This window comes from Helicoverpa zea, chromosome 4 (assembly GCF_022581195.2).
Source record: "Helicoverpa zea isolate HzStark_Cry1AcR chromosome 4, ilHelZeax1.1, whole genome shotgun sequence".
Classification (NCBI taxonomy): Eukaryota; Metazoa; Arthropoda; class Insecta; order Lepidoptera; family Noctuidae; genus Helicoverpa; species Helicoverpa zea.
In genome coordinates this window covers 8663981-8677370 of record NC_061455.1, presented here as the reverse complement: position 1 = coordinate 8677370, position 13390 = coordinate 8663981, and the positions used below count along the sequence as shown (strand labels likewise).

General features: G+C 35.0%; 1 protein-coding gene across 2 annotated transcripts in view; it reads left to right on the top strand.

Moving 5' to 3' along the window:
* The window catches only part of LOC124629585 ((11Z)-hexadec-11-enoyl-CoA conjugase), a 42733-nt gene extending 29800 nt beyond the window's left edge, over positions 1–12933 (top strand). For both annotated transcript variants that reach the window (XM_047163063.1, XM_047163062.1), the window contains exons 4-7: positions 534–745; positions 4397–4582; positions 9205–9374; positions 12036–12933. In XM_047163063.1, coding sequence (XP_047019019.1) covers positions 534–745; positions 4397–4582; positions 9205–9374; positions 12036–12148 — 681 coding nt within the window. In that variant the 3' untranslated portion in view covers positions 12149–12933. The remainder of the gene's footprint in view (positions 1–533; positions 746–4396; positions 4583–9204; positions 9375–12035) is intronic.
* The last annotated feature ends 457 nt before the right edge of the window (positions 12934–13390 follow it).

The following is a 13390-nucleotide window of genomic DNA, read 5'->3' as shown; positions in this document are numbered from 1 at the left end:
CATAACACGATACATAGAAAGCTTTCTATTGATATATCACTTAATGCTAAAGGAGAGGTAGACCAAACGCTCATTGTCCTTTAAAGGTTTTTCGTAGAGGTATTAAAATCAGGATTTTTTACAGAAGACCTATGAGAAAATAAGAATTTATTGATTTACGTCTTCATTCAATCCCGATCTCGAGTTCGGAATCTACGACTCTCTATGTCTATCTACACCAGTATAAAAATAAATGCTTTATTTTTATGACGGCAAGCGATATTCCGCATCAGTAACTCAATGAAATTGGAAGTAAGAAAAATTCGTAACCAGTCAGTTTGGTTATAAATAGGAAATTGACCTGATTATTTTTTTTTTCTTTGCAAAAGCACCAAAATGTTATTACTGTAATATTTACTCTAAAAAAAAAAGAGGAGTTATGTATTTGATTCGTACAGTTGACAATTGATTTCCGCTCCAAAAAACAAACAACTACCTATCTGATATTTTTTAATGTCTCTGTACTCGGCTAACTTTATGAATTTTCGTTTCAGCGTGATATTTACATATGGGCCCTGGACCATAGGGTACACCATAAGTACTCGGAGACGGTGGCAGATCCTCATGATGTCAGAAGAGGTTTCTGGTTCGCCCATGTTGGGTGGCTGGTACTTACCCCTCATCCTGCAGCGGAGAACCGGCGAATTGCACTGCGCCCAACCTGTGCAGATTTGCTCGCCGATCCCGTTGTCAGGTTACAGAAAAAGTAAGTCAATGTCATAAAAAATCTAAAATAATTGTATGTTCAAATTATGATAAACTCATTAACATTTTTGAGATGAAAAACATGGAGATAATGTTGTGTGACGTATCTCTCTCGGGATGCGTATTAAGTTAAACCAAGAGTGTGGAAAAATACGTAATACATTTCAAAAAGTCAAAGCTACTATAGCTTTTCACAAAATAATCTTTAGATTTAAAATTAAAAATACAACCAGTATTTAAATTATTTAAATAAATGACGCATGGTATATAATCTGACAAATATTTAAGTTTTTTTTTATTAGTGAAATGTTTTTTGATAATTTAAATTTTGTTGTATTATAATTAATTTGCTTAAAACTATATTACAACCACTAATTAGAGTCAATCTTATAATGCGTTGCCACATTACACGAGATTTGTTTATGACTGCTGTCTAAAAAATACTTGAAAAATAAAACAGTTGTTAATTAACAGAGTGACTTCACTAGAAACTACTTTTATTCTTAATATTAACATGATCCATTTACAAATATAGGGAATCTTATTTTGAAATAGAAACCGAATATTGTGCCCTATTTAAATCCGTTATAATTAATCAGGTATGCTAACTCGCTATTTCTAAACACAATTCGGCACAAGTTATTATTTTAATATTTTATTGTTTTGGCAACCATTAACACTGGCCTGTAGATAATTCAAATAGGTATGTTTTACCACAAAACAATGCACTGTGCTTGAAACTTTGCTTCTACAACAAAAACTGATGTTCAAAATTCAATTAAGTAGGAATTAATTGATTAATTGAATTTTCAAACTGAAATGAACCCCCTTAAAAAAACATCCAGCAATGATCTGCGTCAGACATAATAAACAATTCACTCTGATATTGAAGATCAGCAACTGCGCAGTGGGGTTCGGTTCGGTGGAGCCGAAATCTCTTTGTGGAGTTTGGAAACTTTCACAAAGTAGCTTGGAGTCTAGAAGGTAGGGATGTTACACCATTTTGTCAAAGAGGACGTCCCCGAAGGCTTCTAAGCTGCAGTAGTTGTAAAAAATAGCACTTCAGAGGCCGTCTGGCAGATTTGAGACCACTACGGCTGCGGCTTACTCGATACTAGATTTTTTTTTCATTGCGATTTACATACAAAAATGGTTTCAACATTAAAAAATCTTAATTCGCGATATCAAAATATCTTTATTTTTTTATATCGCGTAATAAAACACCTTGAACCCGAAAATTTCACAGAACGTCTTTACTATAATGGATATTGTTTTCGCAAATCCAGGCCGTTACCCGTTGCATTATGTCAGACTTTTGTATACCTACTGTTTCTTTCAAATTGTTGAGGTCATTGAACTCCATGATCGTTGAACACGTGCTTATAAATATGTCCCTGAGCAATAATTAGTAATGATAGTTTCACGTATCAATCAAATTGTCACGTCATTGCAGATGTTTATAAGTCACGGTCCTACTATAATTTATCATAGCCGATTCGTAATAATTACCTGCATGGTAAAAAAAAGTCCCGATTATCTATTATGTATTATCTTAATTAATATCAGATTATTATTTGTGTTGCAGTTAAAATATTTTACAAATTGATATTATATTCTCTAAAAATAAATGACTCCGCATTCTAGATTACACGCTGTTCCAATTTAGTTGGAATTCTAGACTTTTAGGTCAAATTATTCATAGTAAATGTGTATATTTGCATCGTATGTGTCGTTGTACAAATATTTTCTGAATTTGTACTTCTAAGCATACCTTAAAAATATTCCTCATTCGTTTCCCAGTTACTATATCATCGCTAGTATTTCCCCACGGTATTGCTCAACAAAAATGTTTAATTTAATTTTTCCGTGTGTTTGAACACAAAATGTCTTTTTTCACTAATGGGTACTAAAAGTTGCTCACAACCAATACACATATGTATATTTTCTGCTCTTTGTTAATATATTATACGCATAAAAGAAAATATTTAGCCAAACCACCAGCCATATTTCTACGGAAAGTCGTGAGCAAGGCAAACCGACAGGGACCTTCGTAGAAATTTATTGGCAGAACCTTTCTTATCAGCTAAACCTGGCCGTTTTATAGTGACTCCAATTAGTTATATATCACTGGGAAAACATTTAAGGGTTATAAATTATAAGGAAGTTTTTCAAGTATGAGATTAATAATATTTATAGGAGATACTTACTTTTCATCTTATTATTAACTAGCTTCCGCGTTTCACCCGCTTCCCGCTTATTTTCAGCTAAAATGGATCACCTGGCGACTTTCTTTTACGTATATAAACTTACTTTACAAATGTTATCGTATTATTCCGTGTTTAAAAAATAGGCATTGCAAGCGGTAAAAACTTACCCCTCCTGCAGAAAAATTCTCAACTAACGAAGTGAATTGACGGAAAAGACTTCAGTGAGTGACCGTACACTAAAGTTCTTGAAAATGCCTGCGACATGCAAGCTGCAAACTAGAATTGAGGAAACGAGCACGCTCGATGGGTAAAAATGCGAGTTGAAGAAAAACTGTTTCGACTTCCAATTTGTCAATTTGTGTTGTGTGGAAAAATCTTTTCAAATAACTTCCATAACTTTGACGAGGCCTGGTTAAACGAGTGATTTTGTTACCTTGACCTACAGTAAATATTTAAATACTCAGCAAAGGATGACAAAACTACAAAAATGCTACCAACTCCTAAAGCTAATATTTTAATGTAAATACAGAAGTTTGCACAGTACATTCACGTAACAAAAATAGAGTGTAAAGAAGTACAATAATATATAGAACTGCTAATTACAGACACTGCTGTGTTTAAATTGAAATACAAATACTCTTTCACCTTTGTTCATGAAATGTTATTTATATTGTGCTTTATTATCATTAGAAACGTCGTCAGTAGTGAGTATCTTTGGGTTTTCAATAGAACTGTTAAAATAATAGCTCACTATACTTAGTATATTCAAATTAATCATTGAAAATACAAACAAATAAGTATATCTAATTATCGGCAGTGCGTTCTCAACCATCGTGAAATTCTTATAACCAATTACGTAACACAATTATATGCTGTTTCAATCACAGTTGCTAGTATTTACATTTATTTAGCTCTATGATATAATTGCCTTGCTGAGATGAAAACAACTTGTGATTGCTTTATGTCACCTAGTAGATATAAATTCAAGCTCTCTAAAATTACGGAAAGTTTTCAGGACAGAATACCTACTCGACCATAATTACGTTCCATTCAAATAAATTAACAACAGTAAATTCTATTCGTCAGGTTACTCGGTATTAAAAAGTTAACAATAGTAAGCCAGCTTAATAATGATAACTCTTTTAACTGAAGGGAAAAGAAGTACCCGCATTCAGTCTCAACAAACTCATTAGTATAATCAAACTTCAGAGTTTTATGTAAAATTCCTAAAAAAGACGGCAAACTTAGTATTACTTTTTTCCGCCTATGAAGTAGTCGTCCCCTCGTCGTGTACTTTGATATAAAACATTAACTTAAAAAAGTACCGTAACATTTTTAAACCAGGCTGGATAGTTTAATGTAGTTTATTCAAGTTGCTAGCATAGTCAGTACTTTTTAAAACCACGCCTTCTACAACAGTCTCTTCAAATATGTTTTTGTTCCAGATTCTTCATTCCATTGTTCGCGTTGCTGAACATTGCTCTTCCCATCTGGGTGCCGTGGTACTGCTGGAGTGAGACCCTGGTGAACAGCTTTGTCATCAGCTTCGTGACCCGGTTCACCATCACGCTGAACATAGCTTTCAGCGTCAATAGTTTCGCTCACATGTGGGGCAACAAGCCTTATGACAGGTATGTACCATAACAATTATGGATACCTATTTATAGTTTGATACCTTGAATAATAGGTAGACATTGTATATCCCCGCAGTTTCACCCTCGTCCTAGGGGAATTTCTTCCCGTACCAGGACAAAATATAGTGTATTTCACTCGGGATACTAGACTATCCCGAATGAAATAATTTTCCACATTGGTTCAGTAGTTTCAGAGCCTTTAGAATACAAAGAAACATAAAAATGTTTACTCTTTATTACAGGTATTAAATAATATAGGTTTGTCTACTTACTTAGCTGATATATTAAAGCTCAATGCTATTAATTTCCGTAGTTACCTACGGGATAACTGGAAGCTAGTACGCACTTTAACTAAGTTTGTTTACATCTCAGTCTTTCTAATTAGAATGAACTGTTTCGTGGCGGTGACAAAGATATTGCTTGTTAAGCTGCACTCGCTTACTAAATCCTTTGTCTCAATTTAATAGAAAATAAAGTCAGATTTACTTATCCTTATAAAATAAGCGGGGATTTCAATCCAGCGCAGATTGCATGCCTCATTCTCATTTTCATTATAATAGTAGGCTGCAAATTATATCAATAGACTAGGATCTATTTAAACTGAGTAAGTTCAGCGCCTAGAATTATTATGTATGCGTATATTGTAACTCGTGATCTTACTAATAACCTTTTATCTTTATAGCATTGTAGCTCACATATATTAAGTGATAAGGTGCATATAAATACAGGCTACACCATCTAATGGGTGAAATATCTCTTAATGACTTAGGATCAAATAATCTCGATCTGTCTTAATATTTCGTGACTGGCTACTGAATCCCAAAGTTATAGTCGTGTCTGGATATTTGTAATAATTTCACACCTTCTGTTTTGACATCCAGTTGTTGAGTACACCTCTTTGTTTATTTTTAATAATATTGTTAACTTTCGATACACAACACATTCAAAAACGAGAAAATTCCTATCAAAATACTGATAGCACCACCGAGAAAGTTCTTTCCATGGACTAAATAAGTGAAAAAAATATCACCATTCAATTTGGTATGTTATTGTGATAGAAACCTTTGTATTGTAATGATGTTATTTCCAACGATTTTATTACGGTTTCCATCAATAAGTGTAGGTAGTTCCGATTTAACGACTACATCGTAAACTCAATGTTTTACCTATTTTCCTGAAGACAATACTCTTATTGTTTTCCATAATATTCCTTATGTATTAACACGTTCTTTGTGTTAAATCGTATATAACTAGGTGTAGTTTATGGGCCGTATAACTTAAATCCTGAACATCATAAAAAGTGCATTTACGTGATCATATCATTACTAAGTGCTCAGTTGACCTCGATGATTGATGGCAAGTAGAGGGTCAGGTCTGTCTAGCCCTTTACTAAACTCTGTTGGAGTCGGCTTCCAGCGTAACCACATGCAGCTGAGTAGGTACCATTATATTATTTATTACTACTACTACTAGCTTCCGCCAGCGGCTTCGCCCGCGTGGTGTGTTGATAAAAAGTAGCCTATGTGTTAATCCAGGGTATCACCTATCTACATACCAAATTTCAATCAAATCGGTCCAGCCGTTTTTGCGTGATTAAATAACAAACATACATCCATACATTCTCACAAACTTTCACATTTATAATATAAGTAGGATAAGTAGGATTGAGTGACTACCTGTCTGCCAATTCACATGATACCTAATTGACAATCTAGTAACCCAGACAACCAAAATACAATTCTTAGGACTGCTGGTTAGACTCTCTGCCTTCTGACTACCCGTAACGACTAAAGATGTGAAGTGAGAAGAAACAACAACTGGGAACAAATATAATTTAAAGTGCCGTCTGAAACACGGACGCTCAGACTCGTAATGCCAATATGGTCACCTATCCACGGACAGATCACACCAAGTGTTGCTTAACTTAATGATCGATAGACCCGTGGGTCTGTTACTAAGCCACGAACTCCTATGACGACGAGCGCCATAATTTCGCGAGACTCAGAAATCAGGATTCAGGGAAAAGGGTGTGTAGGTACAAACTTCTGTCCCAACATTCCCAGAAAATAGGCGCAATGTTTATATTATGCCAATATTATTTACAAGGTCTTTTCCCCGTTGTTTCTCGCAGCTACAGACAGAAAAACGATACAGGTGTTTATCTACCTGCCTACTAGTGTGTGAGTCTACTTAGCAAAATGAATATCAGCGTAACCCACCTGTATATAAGAGGTAAATGGATTTGTATTGATAGATACGAGGCGTCTACGATACAGTGGAAGTGAACCCGTAGAGCTGTTAATGTGTTCACGTCGATAATGACAAATGTACGACTCACACCTGAAGTGACGTAGCATGATGAAGCATTTTTGACAGATTTTTGCACAGTCATGTTAAAATCATAAGATTCGCACGTATTTTCGATACTAGAAGACAAAAATGTACTTAAGATTTCAACGTTATTTTGCCAGTTATGTTTGAGTTTCATTTCTAGTAACCCTACTGCCTTGGTGTGATACTTACACAATGCCTATTTCAAAGAAAACATTATAGAAGTAAAGTTATACAAAGTGCTGTTTGAGTCCTTTGAATTTGCTCTGCCGAAATATTAGCTCAGCTACTTTACTTTTACTTGAGTTACTTTTAAAATCTACTGGATGAGTTAAATTAGCCATTTTTAACATTTTTAGTCATTCTTACCATTTTTGTATGTAGGGAGTATTCTGTGGAATAAGATACTTATTCTAGGATAATGATTCTTATATTATTTATTTTCCCAGTGTTCATGTTCATAGAATTAACCGTCCATAATACAGGCTACACAAATGTTAAGTACAAGCTTGTAATGCAACTATAATATTGAAGCATACGTTTGAATACCAACAACTAACATTGTCCGAGGTTGAAGATCTCAATAATTATGCAAATATCTTCAAGCAATTCAAAGTTTTGTTTGCTGGCATTCACGTAACAAATGCATTTTACATGAACCATAGTTCTATTGGTCAAAGTTAAATGCGTGTATGGAGAAATGAATAAAAACAAAAACCGGCCAAGTGCGAGTCGAAATCGCGCACAAAGGGTACCATTATTTAGAAAATGAGCAAAAAAATTACATTTTAGTTTTCAGTAGTTGTTGTTATAGCGGCAACAGAAATACACCATCAAATTTCGACTCTCTAACTATCACGGTTCATGATATACAGCCTGGTGACAGACGGACGGACGGACGGACGGACGGAAGAGCGAAAACAATAGGGTCCCGTTTTACCCTTTGGGTACGGAACCCTAATAAAACATGGAATAAGAAAGTTTGAAAAGGCTCATGAAAGGCTTGAATAGCATATGCTTCAAAGAATTGATACAACTTTACGACATTTCAACAATACATATTAATGTTTAGGCGTATTAAAGAATATTGGAGCAGGACGATTCCAGATATTGCTTTTATAAGCATTTAAGTCCTCAGTCAGTATTATGTTTCATGAGCATGTTACCACTTAATGTATGTAATCAGAAATTGTTTTTACTGACAATAGTAAATGCTGACTACAAAAATTATCCAGTAAGTTTTTCATATAAAACATTATTTATATTACCTGACCTAGTGGTCTAGCTAGACTGCTAGAGGAAGGAAAACACAAGTGCAAAAGTCATGCTTTTATTGGTCTTGTGTTATCAAGGAAACTGTATTCATATAAATAAAGTTCGGCTAATTGCTTTTGTAGATAGCATAGCATAATGTGCATTTTATTATATTTTGAATTAGTTCTATTACTTACCTTATCTTTGCGTTACTCAAACACTGCCATAACTTTAACTGCGATTTCACACCGGTGGAAACTCGCCCGTAGCAAATCTGGCACTCGAAATAACCAAGCCGAATCCGCTTATGTGAAAGAGCTGTTAGTCTTATTTTAGAGGTTTTCTAACGCAGCATAAGTGTGGCAGGAATAGAATGATGTTTAGAAGTACATAAACTTTGGTGATGTTCCAATTTTCGGTATTTATACGTCATATTTTCATGGATATAAAGAATCTAATGAACTTAAGTATTATACATATTTCAGCATCAGTTGTAGGAAATAGTCTTTCATTGTTATAAGTATTTTCAATTAGCTAGTCATCTATCTTAACATTAAGAGATTCTGAAGGTATTTTCGTTTAGGAAGTTAACAAAATTATAATCAATAAAGCTAGTGTTTGCAAACAATGCTCAATTAAGCTCTAGCTCTGAGAATTCCTAATAGACTATTTCAGTGTTTATGAAGCCCTTTGTGGGTTTATAGTTCATCTAATAAACCGAAGTGGATTGAAAACTATTTGTCGGAGATACAAAAAAAATGTGCATACCTTTTAATTGTATTGCCTTGTTAAGCAGAGAAAGATTATGGCTGACTAATAATAATCTTTACTTAGGTACATCCATAACTAGCTTTGTTTAACGTGATCGTAATTAATCCCAAACGAAATTAAACCCAAACGATGTCTAAAATCTGAAAATCTTAAACAATAGTTATTATTCCAGTGTTAAAACTTCGCAACCATCTTGGGAGATCGCTAGTCTTAATTATCTTAGTAATTTATCATGCTAATGCTAAATAATTTCCTTGGTACAGGTTCATAAAATCCGTGGAGAATAGCCTGGTGAGTCTGGCAGCGCTGGGTGAGGGTTGGCACAACTACCACCACGTGTTCCCGTGGGACTACAGGACGTCGGAGCTCGGCAAACTCAACATCTCCACTGGATTCATCGACTTTTTTGCCCGGATTGGATGGGCTTATGATTGTAAGTTTACAATGCGAGATCTTCTGTAGGTATTATTTTCAATGGGTGTGTTCGTGTTTTCCAAAATTTGGAGCTTATGTACTTTACTTCCTGTCGTAATACTTTTAGCCTTATGGGATTTGGGAAAAAAAATATTTTAGGACTCAGCAGGAACGTTTTATCTTGAGAAGCTACGAAAAACTGACCTAAATCGAATTGCTCCTATGATAAGAAAACGGACAAATACTTCATAGAAAAAGCTCGAATATTTATAGCTACATAACTTTTGTAAGAAAAAAAAATGCCTAAAACAGTTATTTCCTTTTCACAAAATATTTTCTAAGGAAAATATTGATGGAATTACGATACGATACGAAAACTGAGACACTTTTATTTTGAAGTTTTCGTTGAGCGTTCCACACTGTAAACAATAATATATCGAGTGGATTAACTCACTGCATTATTTATTACTCACTTTCAGCCGAAAGCCAATGAAATTAATCTATGTGAAAATCAAAATAAAATCCTAAATATCTGTTAGCCGCTGCTACTAGATAAATGAGGTGAAATTAAAACCGCGCCCCATTATTCTTCGGCAGTAATTGAGGGTAATGGAGAATCAATGAACCTCTGATCTAATAATCTTTTAGGTAGGTACAGTGTGTGTACTAATTTCTCCTTGTCACATTTTTCGAACGAAGTTATCTTTTGTGGGTGTTGAGGGTAGAAATCGTAAACTCAAAATGGTGCACCAAATGCGTCAGTAGTATCTCTGTTTCTGATATGAAATTACCTACTATTGAGAATCGATGTGAATGTTTTTTTAGCCTATGTTGTTGAATACCTACTTAATTCAATTTATTGATTTTTGAAAAATAGAAGAGTATAAACATTTCAGAAAAGCAATCTCAACTTATCAAATCGAGTCTTTTTGGAAATAAATATTTAAATCGTTCACATAAGGCAGACCAGACATTTTTATATGTTAGTCAAAGCCTTAATTAATGAGATGTTTATTTTGAATTAAAAAGCCAAAATCAAACTAAACACATTTATTTGTGTACCTATCTAATTTACTCAGGTAAAATGTTATTAAAGTTGAACTTTTAGGTACTACCTGATTAAGGTATCACCGTCGTAATTAGCTAAATTATCTAAATAATTTAGTTACTAAATGTAGCCTGTTGTTATGCTTATTTTCGTATTCAGTTCTATGCACTGCGGTTTATTTTTGCGTTGTTTATGCTCTTGCAAACCTTTGCATCGCCCGACCGACTAAAATTTCCATCTTATTTGAATCTTCTCTTTTGTTCAACTTACAAGTAGAATCAGAATAAACTTAAATAAGCCTTTTGTTGAATAGGAAAAATAAATCTTAAACTTTTCTATTCAGCTGGTACTATTACAGATTTCAGTAATAAAAATACTGTAACAAAAGGAACTTTTCTAAAAAAAGACAGGTACTATCTTTCTATGAATAAAGCAATTTCACCCTAGACTGACCTACATAATAATTATCTGGTAGACAAAGTTCTTTTAGCAAAGGATTATAATGACTCAGTAATTAAGTTTGTTTGTTTTTTGTGGAAATGTCCCGCAGCGTCTCATATCAAGTAGAGCCTGCTGCTAATGTGCTGGTAATGGCATGTACCTACTGCTAATTAAAAAAATGCAAAGACTTGATTTCGTATTAATTTCTTGAAAAAAATTAAAGCTCTTACTTAGTATAGACTGTCTGTCTATGTGTCCAGTTTTCACGCTTTAAATTTATGAAGTTTGGCAAAACATATCAAAAGAACCAAAGGAGGTTGTCAAAGTCATTTTTTTTATTTAAATTAGGCCCAAAACAGCTCTTTCGAAACTTTGAGCAAGTTGCAGTAGCAAGTTTTGTGAGCTCCATTGTACTATGCATTAATTTGCTCGTGCTATAAATAGTCAATATTGTTTAACAAGACCGCTATCCGGTTTGCTGACAATAATAGCTTTGATACTTCACTGAAGTGTCCAGTTTCAGTTTACAATATTGCGTTACCAGGAATAAAGCAAATATCCCAGGAATTGCTCAATATTCTGGGCAACAAGCGCCCAAAGCTAATTCATTGACGAACATTCTGTTCCACCCATGGTCATATGTATTTAGAGTACTTACATTTTTTATCAGGAATAAAGTAAATGTGCTTATGAGTAACGAAAAATGGCGTATTGAAGGGTGCGTCCACATCTGGCGAATGCGCCGCGAATGCGCAGCACGCGAGCCGATCGCGAGCTGTCCGCGAGCTGCGCGCGTGCAGTCACTGCAATAGTTCGGTGCGCCTCTTTAGCGCAACTCACGCAAGGCTCGTATAGAGCGCGCGAGCGGCGCGCGATCTGCGCGCAATCAGTTCTCGCCCTTACAGTTCCGTATATTGGCTCAGTACTATCGAAGATGGCAGACGTCGCGCGCCGCCTGCGCGCCGCTCGCGTGCGGCGCTTAGGTCGCGCGCGAGCTGCGCGCGAGCTGCGCGCGGGCGGCGCAGAAGCGGCGCACGAACAAAAATGCACGCGCGCAGCTCGCGGACAGCTCGCGATCGGCTCGCGTGCTGCGCATTCGCGGCGCATTCGCCAGATGTGGACGCACCCGAATAAAGCCACCGTTAAGAAAAAAATAAGTTGAAAATTACTAACGTAACATTTTTTTTTCAGTAAAAGCTGCAACATACGATATGATATCAAAGCGAGCTCAGCGATGTGGCGACGGAACTTTTGGCGAGGATGAAGAGCCTTATCCGACTTCAGAACACTGCCATTCCGAATGAAAATTAATCTCTACCGAACGGATAGTACGAAAAGCCATGTAAAATAATTTTAGACACCATTTCCTCATAATAATGTAGAGAATATGAGTCGTGGAGAATCTGTCGATTTTATTTTTAGTAACTTTACGAAATTGTGTAATTTAATAAGACACTACGTCCTTGGACTGACACCAATATATTATATAGGATCGGTAGAATATGCACTGGGTGCCGGAGGGTGTGTAAATTAATCTATAGATGGAGTTCAGAGAAACACAGTGGAACAACGCTCTTCGCTTTAGTGGACGTAATTGTTGTAACTAAGTTGACACATTACAGAATTTCGCTCAAACAAACTTATTTGAACTTTAGAATCACTTGTTTGGATTCATAACACAATTCTCCTAAACAAAAGTTCAAACATTTATGTAACTGAGTTGGAGAACAAAACGAAACCACTTACTTTCGGGCGTTGATTGAAGACTTATTTTAAGTATGATTTCAGATTACGAATGATTGGCGTAACTGAATGGGTGATTATTAGAAAAATAATTTAAAACTAATAAGTACTTACATCATTTCAAAGTTATGTCCCACTATTGTTTATCTAAAAATCAATGCATACTTACACTTTTAAGCACTTACTTAAGTAATATGTTTGTTATTATTTTGAGATAATAATATATTTTGTTATAACAACTTTATGTATTTGTTGAAGTCTTTTTACAGTTAGCCCTCGATCTTGGGGTGTTTGTTTGTAAGTTATCAACGTTTTGATAAAATAAAATATATTTGAACATGGAAAACTTATTTAATCGAAACAATACCCACCTGACTGTTAGAAAGAGAATGTTTTTACGCTGAACTATTTTTATATGGTCATCGTAATATTGTCACGAGTTTATTGGTGGCAAAAATTGTATTTGTGAGCTGTTGTAATTGTGACTTAATAATGCCATCGGGCTCGTAAGTAATAAGATATTGGTTCATATGAGGTGGGATCATATTTCAACTTATCGCCGCGCGACATTTTTTTTTGCATTACAAAACTATTGAAGGTGCTTCAAAAGGTATAGCTAAGAGTGAGAATAAACAGTGATTAATGCAAGCTTTTTGAGCTGATTTGCACTAAAAACTGCACTGATTTTAGTGACCAGTGTAAAGTATTTTTTATTAAGCTTTGCGTAATTTGAGTATTGTTCTGTACTTCGTGAAATACTGTGGGAAACAATTACAGCGGTTTTATACTAGCAACTGCTCACT